This window comes from Cyprinus carpio, chromosome B19, assembly GCF_018340385.1.
Source record: "Cyprinus carpio isolate SPL01 chromosome B19, ASM1834038v1, whole genome shotgun sequence".
Classification (NCBI taxonomy): Eukaryota; Metazoa; Chordata; class Actinopteri; order Cypriniformes; family Cyprinidae; genus Cyprinus; species Cyprinus carpio.
In genome coordinates this window covers 30,824,013-30,851,870 of record NC_056615.1, presented here as the reverse complement: position 1 = coordinate 30,851,870, position 27,858 = coordinate 30,824,013, and the positions used below count along the sequence as shown (strand labels likewise).

Below are 27,858 nucleotides of genomic sequence, written 5' to 3'. Positions count from 1 at the left end.
ATATATATATATCTCAGTATACCTGATATGATAGATGTACAGATGAGGCAGTGTCACTGTGAGTCTGGCCGCTCTTACAGCTCGTGTAGTGCTGATGAATATAAAGACAGTCTGAGAGCATGTGGATGGGCTCGTGAGACTGGATTTTCTAGCTGTTGCTACACCGGATGCCTCACATTTCTGCACATGAACAGATCTTTAGGTCACTATAACCTGCTGGAGCATGTCACGAGCACAGAGACTGACTCGTGATGTTAATGAAACAATACCATAGCTGTATTCATGGGTGAGGTATACTATTAAACACTTATTATCGGTCAGTTTGCATTGTGTCTGAGACTGCCAATGTTGTTTTTTTAGGTATATTATTGGATGTTTTAGTCAAGTTCTTGTTTTTTTTAACACATTGGCCTCTTCAGGGCGTGATGATAGCACAACCATGTTATCTTATACATAGACAGGTCCCTTTCTGTGCGAGTCTAAAAATACCCAGAGTCTGAAGGAGCGGTGAGATTGTGACCCCTGTGTGCTGGAGTGCTCCCTATGAAGTGAACGTGTGTGTACGAGGTCACTTGTGCTGACCCGTCCGTCTAATTCCCGCTGACAGGTTATATATGACGAGCAAACAGACGGCCTCGCGGTCTCACAGATGTTGTCTAGATCTACTTGTTTGTCTCAACATTTAACAGAGATATTTGGGAATGCCTGGTTTGGTAAATGACTGAATTAAATATCAATGAGCAACTAAATTCTGTGAATAATTTTAAAGAATAGTTTACCAAAAAAAAAAAAATTCGCTGAATATTTCCTCAACCTGGACAAATTGATAACTAGAGAAATGTCATCGCCCAAAACCATCTCTCCAACGTAGTAATGTTCTCAAAGCGTTAACGACCAAAATTAGTTATTAATATGATTAATAATATTTTACATACCGTTTATTTGAACGATTCCGTCTACATCTAGTAGAATGTGACTATTTTTTTCCAGATGTTCAGAGAAATCCATAACGTTTGCCCAAAGAATAAATGTCATGTTCCCTTCAAGTTCAAATAACACAGAAAATGCTTTAAAAATAATGTTTAAAAACCCTGGAAGTTTTGAACGTTTGAGAGAACCGTTCCGCAAGATAACGCTTTCATAACGGGAGCGAAACGTCCCTATGAACATATTGTTTTGGCTCATTTCTTGACTGAGCGCTTTTTAACAAGTATCCTGAATCCAAGATAAAGAGTATGATTACTGTGTTTTTTTAATTATTTAATAAGATATTTGCAACTGAAGTCAGCAACAATACCGGGCCGATAAGTCAGACAATTCAATTCAGTATAATATGGAGTCATAAGCTACAGATGACATACAAAAATGTCGCATCATATAGGTAATAAACAATCAAGCAGTCATATATATATTTGATATTGTTTGCACAGCGATATTTAAAGAGTCCCGCGTGGCGCCGTGACGTCAACCAAACCCGCGGCCACGATCTCGCGTGTGTTTACGTGGAGAAACATTGGCGGGCGACGGTGACAGCAAGCCCGAGTAGAACAGTGAAGAACTTCCCTCAGGATTTACCCGGCCCGCCCGAGCCGACGCGACGCGCGTGTCAGCGCTCCGCGTTTAACGCCAGGCGTGGCGGCGCTTTTCTGACGCGCGTCTCTCTCCGGTGTTCAGGCCGCAGGAACCGCGGAGATGATGGAAGACCCAGGAGCGACAGAAGAAGCTACAGGCCGGCAAAGCCAAGGTGAGATTTACCTCACTCTGTACCTCACTGCTGACGTTTACCTCATAATATCACTGTCGCGTGAGAGTTACCCTCAGTTTGCTGCAGATTACCTCAGAATTTAGCGCCAATCTGTGATTCCCCGGGCCACTGCTGTCATTTACCTCACTGACATCGTGAGACTCCACATTGCCTTCCATTGTTTACCTTATTTTACCTCAATTCTAGCATTTACCCTCAGAAAACCACTGAATCTGTGATTTTACCCCCATCACTTGGCTAATATTTAGCTCTTATTTTGCCTCAATTTTACCCCCATTTACCGCAGAAAATGACAAACATCTGTGATTTCAACTAACATTTTATATCTATAGCAATTACCTTTTTCACCTGACATTTAGCTTCGAGAAATAACTGCGATAATGAGTCAAACATGAGTAAAATCACACATCTCAGTTATTTTCCTGATGTAAATATGAGGCTAATGTGAGCTAAATCAAACGTTTACCCTCTATTTTATAACCTCAGAACGTAACTGACAATCTGTGATTTCACTCACATTTACCTCATAGTTTATCTCCATATTCATCTCTGTTTTACATCACTGCGGTCATTACCCCATCAAAGAACCACACCACTCACATTCTGTGTTATAATCCACATTAGCCTCAATTTTGCTAAATTTAACAACCACGTTTACACTCTCAAAAATAACTGACTTACTTACATTAGCCCTCGTGTTTACCTCAGAAAATAACTGACATTGTGATTTTATGCTTATTTACCCTCTATTTTTACACTCACTGCTGTAATTACCGCTCACATTTTACATCCTATTTATCTTTGTTACGCAAAAATAATGGACATCTGTGATTTGAGTCACATTTGCCTCATATTTACCTGTATTTTACCTCACAGCTCTTATTTACCTCAGAATATAGTTCACGTGTGAAACTAACCTTGGTTTTTGCAAGATATTTACCTTAAATCTGTTGATTTCAATACTCTCGTCTACCTCAGAATGACGTTTTTTCTGAGGTTTACCCTAAATTTACCTCCTTCATCCTCACAATTTACCTCATGTTTACATCTTTGTAAATTATAGAGAATTACTTCATATTTACTTTAGAGAAAAACTCTCTTTCTATTTGAGTCTTTGTGTTGTTTGTTTTAGTTTGTGTATGCATTTTCGTGCTCTTTCTGTGTCTCTTGTGTGTGTGTGTATATATATATATATATATATATATATCTCTCAGTATACCTGATATGATCGATGTACAGATGAGGCTAGTGTCACTGTGAGTCTGGCCGCTCTTACAGCTCGTGTAGTGCTGATGAATATAAAGACAGTCTGAGAGCATGTGGATGGGCGCTGAGACTGGATTTTCTAGCCGTTGCTACACCGGATGCCTCACATTTCTGCACATGAACAGATCTTTAGACTTCACGCTCATAACCTGCTGGAGCATGTCACGAGCACAGAGCCTGACTGAAACGTGATGTTAATGAAACAATACCATAGCTGTATTCATGGGTTGAGAGTTTATACTATTAAGCTTAAGCTATTATCACAGTCAGTTTGCATTGTGTCCTGAGACTGGCCATGTTGGTTTTTTAGGTATCTTTTTGGATGTTTGGTCAAGCGATAGTTTTATGTCCTTAACACATTGGCCTCTTCAGGGCGTGATTAAGTACACAACCATGTTATCTTATACATAGACAGGTCCCTTTCCTGTGCGAGTCTAAAAATACCCAGGAGTCTGAAGGAGCGGTGAGATTGTGACCCCCTTTGTGCTGGAGGTGCTCCCTATGAAGGGAACGTGTGTGTACGAGGTCACTTGTGCTGACCCGTCCGTCAATTCCCCGCTGACAGGTTTTACATGACGAGCAAACAGACGGCCTCGCGGGGGGTCACAGATGTTGTCTAGATCTCTTGTTTGTCTCAACATTTAACCGAGATATTTGGGAATGCCTGGTTTGGTAAATGACTGAATTAAATATTAATGAGCAACTAAATTCTACTTGAATAATTTTAAAGAATAGTTTACCAAAAAATTAAAATTCGCTGAATATTTCCTCACCTCGTTCATCTGTAGGATCAGGATGGTTTTGTTTCTTTTCATCAGTTTGTAGAAATGTAGCACTGACATCAGTGTCTCAGCAATGGATGCCTCTGCAGTGAATGGGTGCTGTCAGATGAGAGTCCCAAAGCAGTGATAAAACCATCACAATAATCGCACCAGTAATCCACAGCACTCCAGTCCATCATAGAACATCTTTAGAAGACAAAAGATGAACACATCCAGCATTAAGACGTTTTTAACTCAAATACATAGAGTCTATAATCCATAATAACACTTCCTCCAGTGAAAAAGTGTTCTGGTGGTGAATCAGGAGAGAAATCTGCACAGATCAAGCAGCGGGGCGAGGCCCTCTAAACACATATTGTGTCTGTATTTTGATGTGAGAGACAACAGGAGATGCACTTTTTCAATGGAGGAAGTGTTATTATGGTGGATTATAGACTCATAAAATTATCTGTGCTAAAACTATTGAATCAAACTAAATGTCATTGTACACAACCAACTGTCTTTAATTCTCACACTTTTCTCAGGTTTGAAAGTTGATGCCTGAGCTAGTCGATTAGTACAAAACGTTTACAGTAGCTTTGTAACTATGTCAGGAGCCACTGACTAATAGACGTTTTTGTGATGGCAGAGAGATGATTCAGAATTTCTTTGTAAACATTCAGCGTGAGTGAATGCGAACAAAATGCAGAACACACTCGTTTCTTAAAAGTGTGCTGCTTTGAAGCCGTAAAATAAATCACTGCAGGACTGATTGCGTGTTTTGTCCATTAAAATATTAAAATCCTTTCTGTTTGAGATGGCTCTATTCTGGTGAGTTTTCTGTGATTGCCCAGTCATGCATGCAATCTCTGTGTTTACTTCAGTTATCAATAGAAAACTCTTTAGTTTTGACGTTTAATATCAGTTGATAGGTTTGCCATTACAAGTCAAATCTATATGTTTTGTCAGTACTGAAGAAAGGACAACAGAAGCATCTTCAACATCTTGTGTTATTTGTATTCCTGCATTGTTTTCCTAAAGCATTGTGCTCGCAACAAGCAAGTTTCTGGGATCGATTCCCAGGGATTGCATGAACTGATAAAATGCATGTCTTAAATTCAATATGTGAGTATTGAGTGTTGCATAGCACTGTGTCGTTACGTTTGCACAAAACAGATAAAGGGATTTTTGCATGTGCGGACTGGAGGCTTTCAGTGGATCTTGATTTCTAAAGCGTTTCTCACAGTGAAGGAGTCTGCGGATGACCCCTGAACCCTGAGCTCGTCTGTGCTGGGGCTCCGATCTGCTGTTTGTTTTGCTGCACCGAACGGTTGGTGTTCAGAAGCAGCTGTCAGCACACGCTGTTTTCATGACCAGCGTCATTAGCGAGCACTTCAGTCCTCTCTCGGGAAACACGACCGGAGAAACAGTCGATCGATTTCTTCTGGCACTGCGAAATCGGAAGCGCTGCATTAGTAAATAAGATCCAAGATTAGAATCAGTGGATGATAAACGATGGGTGATTTATTATTATTTCAGGATGAAGTGGCATGCATGCATGGTCCTTTTCCCCGCGTTTTTTGTGTTGGAGAGCGTTTGGCAATTCCGAATGCCAAGTCTGAAGCTGTTGCAGCAGTTTTTTGCAATGAACCTAAAAGTGGGTTAATGAAGGTTAAGGGTAATTGAGGTAATTTAATCTAGATGGGTCATTCCATGTCAACTAACCGCTTTTTTTCTTGTGAAAGAATACATAAATGAGCAGAAAGCGCCAAATATTAATGTCACGGATGAATATTTACCTGAGTAATCCACGATTTTGTAAAATGGGGTCAAAATGACAATTTCGAAGCCAAATTACAGACGGGAAAAAAAATAACTTGCGAAAATTTTAGGTCCATTAGTAAAAATGAGTTTCCTTCATTGCTTCTAGAGTTATAGGCATGCAGACTTTGGAAACTTAATATTTTTTGGCACTCAAACAGAGAGTCGTTTCAATGGCATTTGTTTTGATGGAGACAAACAAAACAAGACAACGTTGTTGTTCTTCACACGTTCCTCGATCAGCTGAATGCAAGATGTCATATGACCACTAAAAATCTGTACAATTAAAAACTTACTTACGGAGCCTGATTGAAATCTCTTTATCTCTGAAAGGAACCATATATCTCCTTAAAATGAAGATACCAAAAAGAAACCGTTTGTTTTGAGAAACCACATAGAAGAAAATATTAATATATCTTCAATCTTCTTGAGTTTTTACCGGCATGCAGACTTAGGGGGGGAAAAACACAAAAAACTGCGTTTTCCCCATTTTTGAACAGACCATTGGCATATAATTCATACACGATAGATAAAGTCAACCAATTTTACTAATAGATCTATTCCATCTCTGGGTCGAAAGAAATGAAGTCATTTTATCCTCCTGTAATTTAGCACTGAATATCAGATGAAAAATGTAATTTTGAACCCCTGCTACAAACATGATGGATCACTCAGGTAAATATTCATCAAGTGCATTAAAATATTTTGTCTTTCATCACTATTTATGTTTGTCTTTCTTAAATTTCGCTTGATTTGATGCAGAATTGCTCCAGATGCATGCATGCAAACTCAAGCTAAAAGTTTAAATCTGACACACGTCTGAGATCCGGAAATCAGGCCTGTGCATTAGATTAGAGCTGAGGCCTTATACACACTAATACACACCGGATCCTTGAACCGTGTGTCCAGTCGCCTGTTTAACTCGAGGTCCGTTCCATTATGTAAAATCAATTGTTCCATCCCAGCATGCAATGAAAGTGTTTTCTACCTTCACCAGATCTGAGGACCTTAATTTATGTGTGTGTGTTGTGATTGTAGGCTAAGAGCTCTGGTTAACACGAGGTCAGGCCGCGAGTATCAGACGCGCACACAACCCTTTGTTAATCCCGATCAAAACAGTCTGCTGGGATAATTGGCTTGGCCGATAAACACAGTTAGTGTCACTCTGGAGATATTGCAATAAAACTAAAGCGGGCCGCGTAATTAAATACCTCCTACCTCACACGCTCGTCCATCGTGATCTTAATTAACAGCAGCGCACACTAACCAGATGATTGTGTGGCCCTGTTCTGATGGTCGTTATCTGTTGTCAGTGATTGTTTGGCACGTGATGTGATTCATGTCTTGGGTTTCTATGATAAAACACTTCTAAGAACCCTAGTGTTTATCCCAGAATGATATATCGGCATTTCATTTAATATCAGCTGTGTTACCATTCAAATATTTGCGGCTGGTAAGATTTTGTTAATGTTTTTGAAAGAAATGCTCACCAAAGCTGCATTTATTTGATCAAAAGTATAGTTTTTTTCCAATTTTTATTTTTTTTAAATTAGGCTAAACGATAAGTGTTTTCTGTGTGAATATCTATTAAACTGTAATTTATTTCTGTGATGCTCAGCTGTATTTTCAGCATCATTACTCCAGTCTTCAGTGTCACATGATCTTCAGAAATCATAACATTATTATTATCAGTATTGAAAACACAGTTGTGTGCTGCACAATATTTCTGTGGAAACTGATACATTGTATTTTTCAGTATTCACAGATGAATAGAAAGTTCAAAAGAACAGCATTTATTTCAAACAATTTGATGTGTCCTTGATGAAGAAAAGCATTGTTTTCTTTACTTTACTTCTTGTATAATCCTCATTTTGTGGATGCAGTTGGCACGAGGACACTAGAGATGAGCAGAAATGAGCGTTCGGCACTAAAGTAACAGCAGACCAGGATTTGACCGAGTGCAATCGCAGTATTTCCAAGCAGGTGTCTGCAGGGGGACGCTCACCCAGGGAGCTGATTAGATAACCCAAGAGATTAATGCCAGCCTTTGTGGGGAAAAACAAATTACATTTAAATTTCAAGCTGTGCAACTGCTTCTGTTCCGGCTCCTGCAATTGCTTTCTCAGATTTTACTTTAGAATGCCGATTAAAAAAAAACCCGATATATAGATTGGTGACCGTACGCGTATCAGGTCCAGCGTTTAGACTTGCTTTGAGCGTTCTCATGAAATTGCAAATTGGTCTGAAAAATGTAAGCAGGCGTTAGTTTTTGTCTCTCCGTGTCAATGCAGTGTTAGTTGCTGTGAATGTCTGTACTGCGTGTTTTATTTGCACGTGTCAGAGTTCAGGTTGTTATTCTCCTTCACTGGATGTTTTTAACAGCCGCTGCTCTTTGTGAAGTAGTTTTTGTTCCTCAGCTGGATCTTTCCCAGGAGGTCTCCCAGCTGTATCCCAGACACTGATCCCACAGGACGCCTGTGATCCGGATCGAGTGTGTTAGCCTGCGCTGCTGTGCCGCACGCCCATCTCTCCTCCACTCATTAGTGTTCGTTTAGCTTAATGGACGTAGATTAGTGCGAATGCTCTTTTCGCTTGTTAACAACATAAATAATGTAAAGCCGCATGTGGGATTCCTGCTCCGTCGCCATGGTAACGGCAAAAAGAGACTTTTCAAATCAGCTGTATTTCGGCGTTAAGAGGCTTTCTGGGAAATGTGAAATGTTTCTCACTCGTGTTCGTGAGCGTTTGAGAGGGAGTTTCTGGGTGAAATGTCAGCGTGAGCGAGGCTGGTGTTCAGAAACAGACTGAAATCTTCAGGTGTTATACAGGAGAAAAGGGTTTTAGTTCACATGCATGTTACGTATCTGCCAAAGAAATGGTTTATACGCTAAAGACAGACTTTTATTTTCTTCTTCATTCTGTGGAGGGATTTAACAGACTGAATTATATAAAGAAAATTAGTGAAATTATTAAATATTTCATATTTATTACAGTTGCAATAAATAGATAAATACTAAATAAAAAGTAAAATGAATTTATTTAATATATATTCACTGTTGGGGCAATAAATAAAAAACTAAAAAAAAGTGCAATGAAAATGTATATTTACTAAAAAATAATGAATAAAATTGTATTTCATGTAAACTTTTTATTTTGCATAAATAATTTGCATTTTATGACAACGTATTTATTTGTAGTCCCTTTTCATCATGCATATGTTTATTGATCATTTTCTGGATTGATATTTTATTTAATATTGATTTGCTTTATTGCAAAATCTCTGTCTGTCTGCTACATTTTATTTAAGGTATATATTTCATATAGCATTCTAAAGTGTTTCATTTCATGAAATAATAAATATTTTTCCTTGCCTTTTTGCTATCATTTTCATTGTATTTTATTTATTTTAATGCAGCATGCGATGATGCATTCGATAATTTGATTATGTATTTATTTGCAAAATGTAGTATTAATCCCTCCTTATAAACCTAAAGATCTTTGTGAAATGAATCCCATATGAACTCATGGTTTGGAGTCTCTGATGGTGTTACTGCTGAAGTGCTGCTTTCGTTCAACAGCTGTGTGTGTGTGTGTGTGTGTGTGTGGTCTACAGACAGGTGGTGTTGTGTGTGTGTGTGTGTGTGTGTGTGTGTGTGTGTGTGTGTGTGTGGCTAAAGACAGAGGGGTGTGTGTGTGTGTGTGTGTGTGTGTGTGTGTGTGTATGTGTTTGTGTCTAAAGGAACGTGTGTGTGTGTGTGTGTGTGTCTAAATACAGCTCTGTGTGTGTGTGTGTTTGGCTAAAGACAGGTGTGTGTGTGTGTGTGTGTGTGTGTGTGTGTGTGTGTGTGTGGGGACAGACAGGTGGCCATTACTTTCTCTCTCAGCTGCTGGCTTTGTGATGTGTGTGTGTGTGTGTGTGTGTGTGTCTAAAAGACAGCTGTGTGATGTGTGTGTGTGTGTGTGTGTGTGTTCAATTAGAGATGCTGTTATTCTGTCAGTTGTTCTGTTTAGCCGTGGGTGGCATGCAACTCATTGTACTCATGTTATGTGCAGTATTTCTGAGTAGAAAGTTTGTTAAACAGAAAAAATGTAGAGCGGCACATGATATTTTTCTTTTGGGGATTGATTGAATTGAAGTCGGAAGGTGAGAGGTTAAAGATTACAGATAATAAGAGTGATTGATGACGTCAGATGGAGCGTTCCTGTAGCTCAAACATTAGAGGACGATGCTAGCAACAACAGGGTCATGGGTTTGATTCCCAGTGTTCATTAAATGCAATGTTAGTTGCTTTGGATAAAACTGCCAAATGCTTCAATAAAAAACCAGCTCAAGTTTTTACGTTTTGAATCCTTTACCTAAATTGATCAAAAATGTTTTTTTTTTTTTTTTGTTAATTGCTTCTAAATCTCTTGTTATACTATATTATTACCAAATTATGCATTCAGTCTTTTTTGTCAACCTGTCAAGTAGCACTGTTTCTGTGTTTCTTTTGGATCTGACTGATCGTAGGCCTCATTGTTCTGAACTTATGCACCTCAGTTTATGAGCCAAAATAATGCTTTTCAGTCAAAAACTGAGGCGCATGAGCTAAGATCAGTGAGGCCTACGATCAGTCAGATCCAAAAAGAAAAGATTGAATACAACATTTGGTGATAACATAGTATAATAAATACATTTTTTGTAGGACAAACATTTCTGACCAAGAAAAAAAAATCCCAATATATTTTTTGGAAACCAAAATAGTTGTATCCTCTGTGATCAAAGCCAGCAAGTTTTAGTCCAATACATTAACATTAACTAGCATTTTCAGGGAAATGAAAATCAAAGTCAAAGTCAAAGTGACCTGAACACTGCATGAGGGCTAGGAAAGGGTTTAATCTACACGTCCAGACGCTACAGGATCTTCACACCGGGTTTCTGTATTTGGGTCAGTAAGTGTAATCCAGAGCTGCTCTGGTGTTTAACACACTTCAGTGTCTGACAGCGAATCCTGTTCCAGCACGAGTGAACGATTCATGTTTGAGTTCTCGAGACCTCTAGAGCTCGTGTTCCTTCCTGAAGATGATTTATGCTTCAGACGAGTGATAAATAGATCCGTATGCGGTTGCATATTGATGAAGCAGATGTCTGTGTTAATGGGCGTCTGTGCTGCTAATCCGGTTAAAGCAAAGTTGAGGGATTTGCGGTGGCAGAGTGCTGGAAGGTGACCGTGTCTTGATCAAACAGTCAGGCATGATTCGGATCAGCTTCAACCAAGCTGTGCCGCTTTAACCGTGGGTTTTTACTGTCTGACTTTTACAGTTTTTTCTCTGCGTGTGATTTTTTGTCGCTCATAAGCGTGTGTTTGTGTGTCTGGTGTCTTCCAGCTGGCCGAGTACCGGCAGAAGAAAGCTCAGTCCGATGGCCAGAAGAAGCAGAAGAAGAAGAAAAAGAAGCCGGAATCGGACGTGGAGGAGCAGAGAGGAGATCAGACCACCGTGTTTTCCCTCTCAAAGACCCTGCGGAGCGGAGAAACGGTCACACACGACCAGACCTACACCATAGAGGTGAGCAGGTCACCCTCGCTCATACAGACACTGCTGTGTGTTTGCATAATGCATGCAGGAAAACATTTAAATCACAGAGAAGGCCATTTTATACAAACTTTTAGGCGATGTAAATCGTTGTTGGAAATATAAACGTTTACATTTAAAAACTATTTTAAAATATGCAACAGGTTAGGTAAAAAAAAAATGCATTTATCAATATGCTGCTCTCTAAGTTTATTTTCAGGGTTTCTGTCACAAATTAAGGGCTTAAATCAGAGCAGAAAGTCTTAAATCCATATAGTCATGGCATTTAATGTAGCATGGGTTGCAATAATGTAATATCTTCAGCAGTATTTTGCAAATATTTAAGCATCCTTAAATCAACATTTACTTTATGCATTTGCTTGAGATGCAAACGTGAGTGAATGTTGTGCAAATGTAATGAAAATTAAGTCTTGGAAATTGTAACCTAATTTGTGTTCAGTTCAGATGCACTCGGTCTGTTTGTTAAAACGAGAACAAATATCTTTCAGTGGGGAATGAAAACTTTTGAATAAATTTTATTTGTCAAATAATAAACTCACTGCATTTTGATTAATATCTCATAAAACAAGACAACAAAACATTTATTGATCATATTGACATGTTGTGTTCGACTCATTCGTTCGACTCATTTCGTTCAAAAGGTCTTAAAGTCTTAAATGTATCTTGATAAATCCTGCAGAAACCCTGTTTTCTCTAGCTGACTGTCAAGATACTTTTTAATGTGGTTCCTCAAATAAATGTGATGCTATGCAAAACCCATTTCGGTTGAAACCAAAAATTGACATTTTGTCAAAATATATATATATTTTTTTTATTGTTTCTGACTATCTATAAAACTCAATGAACATTGTCCTGATCCTTAACTGAGCTGTAATGTCTGATTTGAAATCGCAGTACTGTACATGTTATGATTATGGTTACTCAGATAACGAGTTTAATGACATTAATGTAATCACAGGACTCTGTTTACAGGAGCTCCGGCTTGAATGGCATGATGAAGGTGCACGTAAACGCTGTGTTGTTTGTGTGGATGTTTCTGCAGGCTGTTGTTGTGCTATAACTAATGTTTACAGGTGAAGTGTGTAATTTCTGCAGCTTTAGCAGCTCTGAAGGGAATTGCAGAAATAATTATTGAAGATAGTGATAGAAAACAAGACTTCCTGCTCACTGATTTAAGAACATTTTAGAATCATTGAGATACAATTATAGCTTTATTAATATTTTGAATTAGATTTTTTTTTCATTCTCAATGTAATTTTTAGTTAGTTTTAGTATTTTGTTGTTTTTATCATTTATTAGTTTTTTTTTTAATATATATATATATATATATATATATATTATTATATATATATATATATATATATATATATATATATATAATATTTTTTTTTCTATTAAATATTTTGTTTTTTATTTTTTTTTTAGTTTCCATTATTTTAACCTCAAGTTAGGGTTAGGACAAATGTTGTCTTGACATAAAAAAAAAAAAAAATTTTTTAAATGTTATTTCTGTTACTATTTATTTATATTTCAAGAAACCTTTTTTCTGGTTTGGTTAACTATAACAGCCCTGTTGAGTGATTTGTTAGATTAAGAAGTCATCTTGCCTTTGAGATTTATTTGTTTGTGAGTCTTTTTGAAAATGAAAATATCTTGAAAAATTACTCACTGTTAATTACTCACTGTATATGAGTTTGTTTCTTCATCAGGTTTGTAGAAATGTAGCACTGCATCAGTGTCTCAGCAATGGATGCTCTGCAGTGAAATGGGTGCCGTCAGAATGAGAGTCCAAACAGCTGATAAAAACATCACAATAATCCACAAGTAATCCACAGCACTCCAGTCCATCAGTTAACATCTGGAGAAGACAAAAGATGAAACACATCCAGCATTAAGACGTTTTTAACTCAAACACATAGAGTCCAAACCTGATGAAGAAACAAACTCATCCTGGTCTCGTATGGCCTGAGGGTGAACACATTTGAGCACATTTTAATTTTCGGCTGAGCTATCCCTTTAAAGACTACTCTCTCTGTCTGTACAGTATATAGACATATTTTGTATGTATATTTAAACGGACTATAGAATATTTATCTTCCCAGCTCTTTTGCCCTCTTGATAAATGTATGCGATGTGTGGATGTTTTTAAAGCCCGGCAGGTTTGTGGAGTGTTTGCAGTTCTAGATGAGTGTGAAATTAGTGGTTGCTCAGGCAACAGACAAACTGCGTTTGGACTGGTTAAGTCTGTGTGTGTGGTGTGTGTGTCGGCTGGTCCCTTGCAGCAGAATAGCAGCGCTGGCGTGATCTCACTCTATTCACTCAGCTCTCAATTCTTCCGTGTGCTTTATCAGCAGAGGTTTTCTCCAGGCGTTTCACCTCCGCTTGTGTGCTCGTGCTCAATCTCTTTGTGTTGAATGTAAAACAATCATCTTTAAGTGCAGAGACACTCCTCTGAATGCTGCGGTTTCAGTGTGTTTCTGAAGAGCAGTATGTCGGTGACACACGTTTGCATTTAAATCACCACCGCAAAGATTCAAGCGCTTGTGTAACTTCCTACTGTGGCTGTTGCCATGGAAACAATGCGTGAGTGTTGCCATGGTCGACGCTTGTGAGCGTTGCCATGGAAACCACACTTGTGAGCGTTGCCGTGGAAACCACACTTGTGAGCGTTGCCATGGAAACGACACTTGTGAGCCATGCCATGGAAACCACACTTGTGAGCGTTGCCATGGAAACCACACTTGTGAGCGTTGCCATGGAAACCACACTTGTGAGTGTTGCCGTGGAAACGACGCTTCTATAATCTGCGTAACTGAAATTTTGAGTCTCGTTTGCTACGTATTGCTTGTATTATTAATACACATATTTAGTTTATTTATTTATTTATTTATATAAGAACACTTCTCATCCAATTATCAATATAAAAAAAAAAAACTGTATTTATTTTCACTAAGCACATTTTTTCGTTCAATTATCTGTACAAAAATTATTTTAATTAGTTCATTTTACCTCTGATTATTAAAACGAAAACTATTTTATTTATTTTTTATTCATTTTTCTGGAAGCACGTATCTACAATTCTAATAATCAATAGAAAACAACATGTATTAATTTTTAACATTTATGCACATTTTAACTCCAATTATCAATAATAAAACTATTATTTATTTACATTATATTTGTACATTACAATTTGTTGCATTGTGACAATTTTATTATATAGGTTAAATATTATTATTTTATTTCAACATTAGTTTACATAGTTTAGCATTTACTGTACACTGTATTTGTTATATTGATGTTAAAATAAAAAGTCAAATAAAATGAGAAATGAAGTCATAATATAACAGAAGTGGGTTAGGGTCAAAGCTGCATTAATGAATGTAAATGTAAGAGAGGAACAGTGAATCTAGTAAGATGTGATTTACAGAAGATCTTTAGTTAAGAGTTAAGATCCCTGAGCACACATTAGATTATCAGCACCGATTGTTTCGTACTCATATTCAGAGCTGTTCTGTTGGGTTTCTCTGGACTGAGCTGGATGTAGGTCAGATGTTCATGCATCGGTGTAATTAGCCGTGATGCACACAGAGAGCCGCGGCCGGTGAAGTGTGTCTGCACTGATCTGGAGACCGAGCTGAGGATCACACCGCTTCACTTTTGTCTCCTAAGCCTTCATTTCAGGACGCTTCTTTTGTAAAAGCGTGTCTCTCTTGATTAGTGACCCACTAACACCGAAGCCTCAGAAAGTAGAGCAGCGCAGAACCTAATTGCACATGTGACCTCGTTATGTTTTCTTTTTTTCAGCCCGAGAGGGAAGTCTCCACGACGGCTGAAGACTGCTCATCTGAGGTAAGATCCAGAAAGACTTTTTAAAATGTTTATTTATTTTCTTAAGCACATTTTCTTCTCCATTTACCAAGACAAAAATTGTTTTATATTTATTTAATTAGGCCCTACTGAGCAGATTTTCTACTCAAAGTATTTATACAAAAACTATTTATTTATTTGTTTGTTTAATTAATTTATTTTTATTAAGCACATTTCTCTTCTAATTTTTAAACACAAAAACTGTTTTATTTTTTATTTATTTTTTTTTTATTTAAGCACATTTTCTCTTCCAAATATCAATACAAAAACGATTTATTTGTATATTTAATAACTGATTTATTTTCATTAAGTTCATTAAATACATTATTTTCTTAAAGCATGTTTTCTCCAACCATCAAAACAAAAACGATTTATGTATTTATTGTTTTATTTTTTTTCTTTAAGCATTATTTTCTTTTCCATTTATCAAGACAAAAAGTTTATATATTTATTTAATTAGGCCTACTGAGCAGATTTTCTACTCAAAATCATTTATACAAAAACTATTTATTTATTTTAATTAAGCACATTTACTCCTCCAGATATCTATACAAAAACTGTTCATGTATTTATTTGTTGATTTATTTTCATTAAGCACATTTCTCCTCCCAATTATCAATACAAAAACATTATTTATTTATTTGTTTGTTTAATTAATTTATTTTTATTAAGCACATTTCTCTAATTTTTAACACAAAAACTGTTTTATTTATTTATTTATTTAAACACATTTTCTCCTCCAAATATCAATACAGAAACTATTTATTTGTATATTTAATAATTTATTTATTTTCATTAAGTTCATTAAATACTTTATTTTCTTAAAGTATGTTTTCTCCCAGTCATCAAAAAGAAAAAAAAAAACGATTTATGTATTTATTGTTTTTATTTATTTTCTTTAAGCACATTTTCTTTTTCCAATTATCAATACAAAGACCATGTATGTTTATTTTATTCTAATAATTATATATTTGTTATTTTTTTGTATTTTAATATTTGTTTCAATTTTTAAAATGTGTTTGTATTTACTCTTATTTTTTAATAACAAATATAGAATAAAATGAAAAGTTTAAGTGTGATCCACGTGATTGTGTTTTTTATGAAGCTAAGGTTTGTGAGTTTATTCTCAGGCCAGAGTTTTTGGTTTTATTAATGACCTCGGGGGACGTTACTGTGATTGTGAATGCTTTATGATGCAGCACAAAGGAGAAATCCAGAAACCTTCACCGCTTGGTCCTCTCCAGCTCTCATGCTCAGTGCACCATGTGACCTGCTGGTTGCCAGGCAGTGAAATCTTACAAAACCTGCCTAAATTTCTGACCAAAGTTGCTGCTGATCAGAGATGTTACTGTCAAATCTGATTACAGCCTAATCAATAACCAGATAAAGACTCATTCAGCTGAGTGGATCTCACAAATTCTGGTCAAGAATGTCCAGCACACAATTTAACCTCAAAACTGATTTTTTTTTAAACATTTTTTAAATGTGCTTTTTAAATACAAAAAATATTTATTTATTAATTTATGAACATTTCCCCCTCCAGTTCACAATGCAAAAATGAGAATATAACAGAATAATAAAAAATATTTATTTATTTATTTTACGTAAGTATATTTTCTCCTTTATCAAAGCAAAAATATTTTATTTTCTTTCATTAAGCACATTTTCTTCTCAAATTCTTTATACAAAAAGATTAGTTTTTTATTTAGTTGTTTGTTTATCTATTTATGTATTTATGTATTTATTTATTCATTTTCATTAAGCACATTTTCTCTAATTTTCAGTACAATTTTATGTTTGTATATTAGGGTTTGCTGCATTATGACATTATTTTCATTATATATTTAAAGCATTTAAGTATTAAACTTTTAGCTTAGTTTAAAAAGTTTAAATAGTTTAATATTTTGTGTATTGATTATTGTATTTGTATTGGCTTCCCATTTAAAAAAAAAAAGCATCGAATAAAATAAAAATAAATAATAGTAAATAATATAATAAAAAAAACTAAATAATAGTGATAAAAATAATTAAATAATGAAAAATGATTAAATAATAATAATAAAAAAAATAATAAAATCAAAGTAATTTATTACAGAAGTGTAAGGCAGGAAAAATGTCTTATAATACTGAGAATCTTAGTAAGGATCAGCATTGAGAAAAATAAGAATTATGGAAGAGGTCAAAATATTAATTTTTTTTTATGAATTTTGAAGGGGAAAATTTGATTTCAGTGATGAAAATATGATGAAACAGTCACGGAAATAATGTTAAAGAAAATTACATGGGTCCTAAAAATTTTTAGAGCCAAATACATTTCATGTTTTTGTGACGCTGATGTGCAGGAATCTGTGTATTTTGTGCAAATTGCATTGTGTTTGTGCAGATGTTGTCCTAAAAGCACTCTCTCATGAACTGACAGGTAAATGGTTTCCACGAGAGGACGTCCTCTGTGATCGGGGTACAGTAATGTATTTGATAAAGCAGTAATCGCTCCCAGCGTTCTTCTGATGCACTAACCTCACATTTCCTCTTGCTTTACCTTCATCTCTGAGGCTCAGCTGCTTGTGAATATGCTAATGCTGTTCTGTGGCATTTTAACTGCGCTCACTCAGTTCACCACATGAATGGGGAAGACGGGTCTGCTTGGCATTCTGTCGGCCGTATATTATGTTGGTGGAGGGGAAGGTGTAAAAACCGTAGGAACTGCTTGTATAAGAGCACCGTAAAGCTTTTACAAGGGGCTAAATACATGGACGGAAGGTAAAAGACTAGAGGAAAGAGATCATCAGGACATCAGCTTCACATTTTTTTACCTACACATTACCAGTATCAATGCTTAATGGTCTCTAATAATGCTTAAAAAATTCAAGTTTCCAACTATAGGAATAAAACTAGCATCATAGTCAGGATTTAGTGTTATTTTAATATGATTTAGATACTATTATAATTTTTAATAATATTGTGAATTGTTTTTATTTGTCTGTTTTCAATTTTAACTTTAATTAGTTTTAGTAATTTTGTTGTAAAATTCAGATAGATTTTAGTAATTTAATTTCTGCTATTTTAGTTATTTTATTAGATTAAGTTACTTTTTCTGCATTTGCGTTACATTTACATTTAGTCATGCTAACTCAATGCTTTTTTTCAATTTTAATTTTAAGTTAAAATAAATAATTTTAAAATATATCTGCATATTTCAGTTTTAGTTATTTTAATACATCTAGCTACTTCAACTAGCTAAATAAAATATTTACTTTATACTTTATTCAATATAATATTTCATTTTATTTACATTTAACATTATATGTGATATATATATAAATGACAAAAAGTCATACAGGGGCATTTTTGCACCAATATTTTGAATTTTAGTGCATAACTGCGTTTATAAAGTCGTTGTCCTGCATCATATTTGTCAACAGTCCGCTGTATGAAATATAAGATGATGTGCAGCTCTGGGGGCGGGGCCAGTGCATTAACAGCGTTAAAATATTTTAATCGTGTTATTTTTCATAACTAATTAAGTTGACGCGTTAAACTGACAGCCTAATATATATCTATATATCTATCTAAATTAATTTTTTAACGGTTTTTAGCTTTAGTTTTAGTGAACTGTAATAACCCTGGGATTCAGTAGTAGTTTTCTCAGTCCCAGATTTCCTGACCGAAACTCCGTCTCCGTTTCTGTGGAAAGGGCTTTAAAAATGAGCGCTCCGGAACATGAATCTTTCTCACTCCGGGTCCTGATCTCTCCGGCAGAGGAAGATCTGCAGCCGTCCGAAGCGCACATGGAGCCTCAGAGTCACGTACCAAACATGGAGGACGAGCTCGCCGCCAAGAACCTGGCCCTGGAGGAGCTGAGCCGTGAGCTGGAGGAGATCAGGGGCGTGTTTGGAGCTGAAGGAGTGCCGCAGGTAACTGTGGTGAAGGAACTCGTGAGTCACGCTGGATGAGTGGGGTGATGGAAGCCCACACACATGACTCTGACTCTGACCTCTCATGTGATGTTGGGCTGAGTGGATCTCATCAGCTCTTCACAGCTCTGGTGTGACTCTGCTTTAAACCAAGACGAATGGCTTCCTTGCTTGTCGTCGACTTCTATTAGGCCGCCAGGAAAGTCACTTGCTATTAATAAATTCTGCTGGAAAAGAGCCTCTATGATTCCTGCGTGTTTCTCGTGGAAATTGAAATATAACAGAACTAAAAAAAAAATTTAAACAACACTATGAACCGCACCCCATCAATCGTAACTAAGTTACACTATATAAAATAAATCTGTTCATATAAACAAAGTAAGCTCTTTTCCATTTAAAACTGAGAGGAAACGCACTGCATTTAATCATGATCTCAAACACCCTCGATGCAGCACACATGCAGCATGAGAGTTTGAGCTAATCACTAATTAGATTGCATCATTTGAGAAATCTGAAGAAAACCAGAGTGGTCTGAACTTTAGTTTTGTGAAACTATTAGAACATTAAAACACATCTGAGCTGAAGCAAAGCAGGCAGACAGACGAGCTGAAACACGAGACACGCAGAGTCACTCTCTGACAGGCAGGTGGCGCTCACGAACAGCAGTGATACAGTGTTTCCTGCGTTACCGCTGTAAACAAAGCAGAGCTGCACTCAATGAACAGCAGTGATACAGTGTTTTTCCTTGGTTACCCGCTGTAAACAAAGCGAGAGCGCGCTTCTCATGAACAGCAGTGATACAGTGTTTTGCCTTGGGTACCGATGTAAACAAAGCAGAGCTGCGATCTTACAATGAACAGCAGTGATACAGTGTTTGTCCTTGGGTTTACCAAGCTGTAAAAACAAGCAGAGCTGCTCTCATGAACAGCAATGATTACAGGTTTTCCTTGGTTACGGATGTAAACAAGCAGAGCTGCTGTCTAGGTTAACAGCAGTGAGTACAGTGGTTTCCGCTGGTTACCCGCTGAGTAACAACAGCAGAAGCTGCGCTCATGAACAGAACAGTGAAGTGGACAGTGTTTCCTCTGGTTACGCGCTGTAAACAAAGCCAGAGCCTGCTCTGGAATGAACAGCAATGATACAGTGTTTCCTTGGTTACCGATGTAAACAAAAGCGGCGGCTCTTAGTAAGCGTGGCAGTGATCCAGTGTTTCCTTGGTGTACCGAAAGCTGTAAACAAGCATAGCACTGCGCTGCTCATGAACAGCCAGCACATACAGTGTTTTCTTGGTTGATACCGCTGTAAACAAAGCAGAGCTGCTCATCTGAATGCAGCAGAACGATTTACAGTGTTTCCTGGCGTTACCGCTGTAACCAAAGCAGAGCTGCTCACTTATTCAACAGCGAGTGATACAGTGTTTCTTGGTTACCGCTGTAAAACAAAGCAGCGCTGCTCTCACGACCAGTATAGTGATGACAGGTTTCCTTGGGTTACCGCTGTAAAACAAAGGCAGAGGACTGCGTCGGGGGAAAGTGAAACAGCAATGATACAGTTTTCCTTGGTTACCGCTGTAAACCAACACATAGCGAGGCTGCGCTCAAAGATACAGCAGTGATACAAAGTGGTTTCCTTGGTTACCGCTGTAAACAAAGCAGAGCTGCGCTCATTGAACAGCTTGTCAAGATACAGTCAGTTTCCGAAACCCCTTGGTTACCGCTGTAAAGCAAAGCCTCACGAGCTGACTCTAATGAACAGCCAATGATACAGTGTTTCATTGGTTACCGCTGGGAAAGTCAAAGCAGAGCTGCGCTCATATGACCAGCAGTGATACAGTGTTTCCTTGGTACCGCTGTTAAACAAAGCTGAGCCTGCTCTCATGAAAGACAGCTTAGTGATAGTGTTGCCTGGTTACCGCTGTAAGCAACCAACGCAGCGCTGCTCTCATGAACAGCCAGTGATACAGTGTTTCCACGGTTATCCCGCTAGAATCAAATACCAGTTATAAGCTGCATGCTCCTGACAGCTCATTATGGGTTAACTCCTCGATTGTCGCGGCAAACATACCGCCCGAACACCGTTACTTAACTTCTCCGGCCGTCAGTCGCGCTCAGAGACGCCCTGGATCTCTCTTCAAGACACGCTCCCCTTTGCACTCATGTCAAGCCTTGTCCTCGCCATTCCCCTGGCTCCGAGAAACCATCCATTGGAGGCATTCACACAATCCCTTGTCAGCCTCTTCCCTTGTCCCAAGAAGTCCTACAGCAGATGCCTATTCCTCTCCCTCAAATGGACGTTTGATATTCATGTGCAGGAATAATGCTCAACTTACCATCAATCTAGTCGGTCCCCTAGCTAAACACTGCTGTAAGTTTCTACGATTGTTTGGGCCTTGTGAAAGAAAAATCATAGTTTGACAAACACACATGTATTTTTGGCTGGTGTGTACTCACTCAAATATGTGCCTACGTCATGCTGGTGGTGGACATACCCGGGTTCAGCGGTAAGTTCCGGTTGGTGCACCTGCGACGCTGGTTCTCATGTACTGCGTGCGCTCGTGACGCGCATGACGACGCGACAGCGCAGCGGAACTCGCCTCGTAATCGGGTGCACATCGTGCGGGTGTGGCTTGTGTCTGCAGCTGCCAAGACTAATTGAGGAAGCTTGCAACAGAGGGTGATGAAGATCATCTACTCGCCGCCCCTCAATCTGCAGAGAGCCGCGAACCGCGAGGAGGCGGTGCTGAGGGGAGTTCCTGGCGGCGACAAGAGCCAAGCCAGCATTTAATCGCCACCGATTCCGTTCACCCGGCTTCCGAGCCGGCGGTACCATTCTTCCGCCTACCCCAGTAACGATACTGCGCAGTGTCCCAGTAAGTTATAGTGTGTGCACAGCAGTCACGAACCTTCTGGGGGTACTCCTAATAGCCTACTGACCCCTCCTGGACCACTCGCTCCTGAAGAGCGATACTTTTATTTATCAACATGGTAGTATCTCCTCGTATCACATTCGATATCTATTATATTTTATTATCTATAATGAATTATATATTATCAATGTAGTATGTAAATTATGAGGTGTCTGTATGTACTATCTACTCTTTGTACGCGCTACCACTAGCTCATAGGATAATGCAACTATCCTCTAACGGTAAACTCAATGAGAACTAACCCGTTGATCCATCTCGTGCTTAGTCTTTCCGCATGCGGTCTGGGGGCTATGCGCCCGTGTTCATCTCCTGCCATTTGTGCTTTTTCCCGGTGCTCTCACCCTATCATGGTAACGCTCTTAACAACTGTACTCAGTCCCCATTCTGTGGCTACCATATATGGTTAAACAGCCTAATATGGTCACCGAGTGTTTTTGAGCCCCACTGTATCGTGTCCATCCTGACCCCCCGTCCCCTTTGCCGTCACTGTGCCCATCAGGTCTCCCCCACCTGAGAACATTGTTCCCCCAGCCTGCGCACCTGGAGCTTGGTCGCTAGCAATTTGCTTCCCACCGATGTGTGCCATCCTTTGTTCTCCTACCCAGACGCTTGCTTGAACCTGTCTCAAGGGCCTCTGTCGCGTCAGGCGGTGTGATTTGAGACCCCGAGCATTCTGTGCTCAACCCTGCAGCCCCGCCCCGCAAGCTGTGATCTATGGAGCTGCTACCGAGCCTGGTCCGCATACTATCGTTCATTAACGGCAACTCAGTGGTCATGATACATACTATTAACCTTTACTGCATCCGCACACAACCTCCACTAACTTTTAATGACAACCTAGCTGGCATACGCCTCAGCAAGCTATGTATGATATGGCACCTATAGGGATTCATCCCCTTTTATGATACTCTCGCATGACGCTTAATCCGCAGACTGCTCAGATTACCACTCATGACAGAGAATGTTAAGCCTCTCGACAGTGCGCGACATCCCGTCTCCCCACTCATTCTCGCGATCCCTCTGCCCGCTAAGTCATGCCCTTTACTGACCTAAACATAGATCCGCACCGTCCTCCTGTCGCACCAAAGGTGAATACTCGCCCCGCTAGGCCCCGGTCCTGTAGACGCTACGTCTCGAGATAACTATAAGTCCTGATACGTCACTTCATCCTATAATTGATATAAGTGGCATTAGCGATCCATAAATCCTGTCCACACACCTAGAACACGGTTTACTTTAAAGGTAATTGTTAACTATAATAGGCTCCAAACTGTCTAATGTTCTGCATCAGCCGTTGTCATCTGCTGCATTAGCTCCTCAAGCTCTGTCAAGGGTCAGGGTGGACTCGCATAGATTAGCCTTACAGATACAGCCCCCAACATCACCTTTTTGACATGCTTTTATATTGAAGAATTCAGTAGGCATAATACTCCAAAAATTTCTCTCACCTCGTACCCTGTTTTGTGAGTTGTTTTGAATGTATGTGGGCGTTTTATTTCTCTGATATCCTGGACTCTCTTGATCTTTCCTCAGCTGCAGGCCGGGGCGATACCGGCGGAGCTCCAACCATCAGCTCCACCCGCTGCCCAGTCAGCTCCAGGCCAGAGTCAGCAGATCAAGCTGTACAACAGAACAAGTGGCCCAGAGGGACGCACCCGGTCTCGCGCGTCCCAGGAGAGAATATGCCAGGCAGGAGCAGCTTCTATTGATCGCGCAGCTTACAGGAGAGTCTAGAGTGAAAGTTGCGACGGTGAGTTCAACTATAGAACAAGTCCAGGCCCACTCAACGGCCAATCAGCCCCCTAAGGCAGCTGTTTCCAGTCATGCGATCCAGCATCATAAGCTTTGTTAAAATCAAACCTAAGAATATACTATTGTTCAAGTTGATGGCTAATGCACAGGCATGTTTTCACACTTGGAGTCTCATTTCAAACAACAACCAAACACTCTCTTTAAGTGAACTGAGTGAAATAAGACCCTTGCTGAATAATTACAGATTCTGTGCTTATAATTTTTCCTCCGTTGCTTATTATCCAAAGGAATCAAAATAGGGCTGTTAATGACTGACTGCATGATGGTAGCTACTATTAGCAATGCAGTCAATGCTCCTAAAATTCAAGATACGAGGACAAAAAACTGACCATCTTGTATGTATTGATATGTAGTTTTAGGTTTAGCAGTATCACCGCGAACAGCAGTGCTGTTCTCTTAATTACATACACGATTGCAAATGTGATATTGATTTTAATGCAAGAGTTCAATAAACAAGAAGTGAATATTGTGTTACATTTTAGACACAATGTTATCTTTTTATAGCTTAATTTCGCAAACAAAAATAGTTCCAAACAAAGCCATGGTAGAACTGTTGCATGTCTCCAAGCAGTGTTTCGTTACTAAATGAATGCATGTTTTGAATTAATCTGGTTGGAGTGAATGATTCAATGACTCGCTTCTTAATACAGTGCCTCTCTGCCAATTACTGGCGATTTTAGTTTGATTTAGATCATTCTTTGCATTTTTTTTAAAAATCATTTATATTTCAATATTAAATAGAAAGAAAATTACTCATTTATTATCCATTATTATGCCATGTTGAATAGAGACATATTACTTAATTAAAGCTGAATTTTTTGTAATGTCTATTCAATGCTTTTCTAACACAATAATGACTTTAAATTATCTTTTGGGGGGTGATCTCAGCTTTTGATGTGTCAGCCATTTAATTAGATTAGCGGCAATAGGGCCTGAAAAAACTGAGTGACTTAATTGCAGATGGCTGCAGTATTTAGACAAAGTCTTGCTCGGTTCAAATACTTACACACACTCGTTTAGCATTCATAAAAATTAAACGGGTTGACGCGAATTAATGTGTTCACTTGGCTGACTTTTGGGGTGAATTTCGCACATCAAAAAGATTTGAGCCGGATGTTGCGGCGAGCTCTAAAAGGCATTGGAGGTGCGATTTAGATTAGGAGCGCCATCCTGCTGTTAAATGTCAAATCAGAGCAGAATCGTTGATTGCATTTGGAAATCGATCCACAATCGCCATGTTTGTTTCACAGTATAGCACTAGTTGTGCAGTTAGATTACAAGAATTGCACTTGCTTGACGCGCAATAAAAAGTTGTGAAAATACATGGTGCCTTTTTTAATGTCATCAGGTCCGCACACAAGCCGAAGAATCGTTTACTCAGAGTTTACGAGAAAAGGACTCACTGAATACCGAACATCAGCGTCTGATAACACAGCTTCAGGATCAGCTTCTGACTTCCAAACAACAAGTGGAGGAAGTCAACAAACATCTGTCTACGAAAATACAAGAACTAGACAACTGCGAAAAAGAGCTCGCCGCGTCCAGACAGAAAGAGCGCATGTCGCCGGGAGAAATCCTGCAGCTCATGAAAACCGTGGGAGGACCTCCACGGCAGCGCTGCCACCAGGGAGGCCCCGTGCGCAGAGCGAGACGCTCCGCAGATCGAGGACGACTGGAGCCGCCGGATGGAGCAGCTAAGGAGCCGAACTGGACGAAAATGTACGGTCAGCAGATCCGCAGAGCAGATGAAACAGGAGCTTCGCACGCAGCAAGCGACGGAGTGGAGCGCATCCAAGCGCAGCACTGTCACGGACCCCGAGAAGATCGTCCAGCGCATCAGTCAGGAGCTGGAGAGGTTTAAAAGCTCAGCTCTTCCAGAGCACGGAGGCGTCAACGTGCTAAACGTGAAGCTCATCAAGCTCCAGCAGAAGCTGCAGGAGACGCAAGTGCTGCGTGAAAAGGCAGAGCAGGAGCTAACGCAGACGAGCGCAGAAAAACTCGGTCTGGCGCAGGAGCTGGAGCGTTTGCGTGACGAGCTGCAAAGAGCCAAAATACAGAGCCCAGAGAAAATACAACACGCTATTAGTGACCTGCGGGCGCAGCTCGATTTGGCGCACAAGACCAACGGTGAACTAGAAGCCAGCACGAATCAGAAATAACCAACTATAAGATCAAAATGGAGATGCTGGAGCGGGAGAAAGACGCGGTGCTGGACCGCATGGCCGAATCGCTGGAGTCGGAGGCTGGAGACGCCTGCGAAACGCAGATCTTGTTCAGCCACGAGGAGGAGCTCTCCCAAACTCAGAGACGACCTTCAAAGGTGAGAGCCAGCTGAACGTGGAAGAAAACCTGCGCGACGAGATGAGCGTAGGGCACCCGCCAGGCTTTGGACAGTTTTGAGGGTAAGCTGCGGTCGGTGGAGAGCGAGAGAGGAGATGCGGGAGGCGGCGTTGGCTTCGGAGAGACCTCGCGTCTGCTCGAGGGGAGATCGTTGCGTTGCTAAAAACGACCTGAATCAGGCGACGGAAAGAGAGGAGCTGCTCGCTGCAACTGAAGGAGCGCGCAGGCGGGAGGTCGAGCGCTGAGAGCGGAGACGGAAGAAGAAATACAGTCAACGGAGAGAGAAAAAATTCAACCGCCTTGAACTACCAGGAGCCGCGACATAAGTACCCGAATGAAGAAACCGAAAAACAAAAAAAAAAATCATACAAACCTGAGAAGAACTTCGAGGTGAACTACCAGGAGCTGAACTACCGGAGGCTGAAAGGAACGAGTACACGTGCCATGGTGAGCGCTAAGCTCCAGCCTCCGAGCAGCGCTTGGAATATGAGACGAAGCTCAGAGATCTTCAGACGAGACGCGAGTAGGTTGGATGGGAAGACGCCTCTGATGGAGAAGCTGGAGACGGCAGGAGACGAGGAAGAAGAGCTTATCTTGAGCAGCTCTCGCTGATGTAGGAAGTTGATGTTACAAACATCTTGAAGAAAAGCTCAAGAAGACACCAAAGCAGACTGAAAAAAGGACACTCCTGAGCTGATGGAGAAGCTGGAGACGGCCGAGAACGAGAATAAAAAACTTAGTGGAAAAGCTTTTGCTGATGGAAACTGATTCAAAAAACAGATCAAGGACGAGCTCACAGGACACACTGATTGGAAAAGGCACTTCTGAGCTGACGGAGAAGCTGGAGACGGCCGAGAACGAGAATAAAAACTTGGTGGAGAGGCTCTCGATGATGGAAACGGACATGAAACGTCTCGAAGAGGAGCTCAAGAGGACGGTGATTGGAAAAGACACTTCTGAGCTGATGGAGAAGCTGGAGACGGTAGAGAACGAGAAGAAGAGCTTGGCAGAGCGGCTCTCGCTGATGGAAGCGGAGCTGGAGACGCTGAAGAGAGGCAGAGATGAAGAGCTGGGATCTGACCCGCAGGTCGCTGGTGGGCTGTGCTCTGCGGAGACGCGTCTCCAAGGACCCCTCCTATCCGACAGCAGCGCAGACGAGGAGGGAAGGAGAGGACGCATGCCAGGACTCAACACACACAACACAGCGGCGCGACCAGCAGCTTCCACCATCCTCACACACACCCCCCCCACATAAAAGCAGCCGCTGCTGTGTTTCACATCGACTCTCGCGCTGCGAACTCGTGATGCAACAGTTGGTCTGCGTTTATCTGCATTGCACCGCACCAGTTGTTGCCTGATTCGATGTAGACGCTTTCAAAGCTTTCTCAGATGATTTATCCGTGCAGCACTGCAGGTGAAGACTGGGGGAGGAATTGATGTGCGTTTGAGGGTCGCTGAAGGAAGGAGAGATGATTTCGAATCGGCCAGAGAGCAGGGAGATGGAGGGGCGAGAGAGATTGTGATGTAAGAGAGAGAGAGAGAGACACAGATGAGCTTTATTCTACCGTTCCTGTGACACTCTTTGATCTCAGCAGCTCTGAAGGAAAACTAGTGAATATAGACCGCTTTAAAAGCCCATCATTTACACTTTAACTTTTGATTTTTATTTTCCCAGAACACCATTTATGAGTGAATCTCGTGAAATGGGTCACATTTAACCCCAAAATCAAAAGATGTTTTGTGTGTAAAGAAAATCATGTGTATGTTCCGTAGCACATTTTAAAGGCCATTAAGTTTTTTTTTTCGGGT

At 39.8% G+C, this 27,858-nt stretch overlaps 1 protein-coding gene across 1 annotated transcript in view; it reads left to right on the top strand.

The window, feature by feature from the left end:
- LOC109111100 (A-kinase anchor protein 9-like) overlaps nucleotides 1-27,858 on the top strand; it is a 112,314-nt gene that overhangs the window by 4,224 nt on the left and 80,232 nt on the right. Inside the window, exons 3-11 of the mRNA XM_042746015.1 lie at nucleotides 1,709-1,744; nucleotides 10,981-11,160; nucleotides 14,995-15,039; nucleotides 18,816-18,971; nucleotides 23,437-23,586; nucleotides 25,058-25,354; nucleotides 25,464-25,747; nucleotides 25,846-26,029; nucleotides 26,849-27,143. Coding sequence (XP_042601949.1) covers nucleotides 1,709-1,744; nucleotides 10,981-11,160; nucleotides 14,995-15,039; nucleotides 18,816-18,971; nucleotides 23,437-23,586; nucleotides 25,058-25,354; nucleotides 25,464-25,747; nucleotides 25,846-26,029; nucleotides 26,849-27,143 — 1,627 coding nt within the window. The remainder of the gene's footprint in view (nucleotides 1-1,708; nucleotides 1,745-10,980; nucleotides 11,161-14,994; nucleotides 15,040-18,815; nucleotides 18,972-23,436; nucleotides 23,587-25,057; nucleotides 25,355-25,463; nucleotides 25,748-25,845; nucleotides 26,030-26,848; nucleotides 27,144-27,858) is intronic.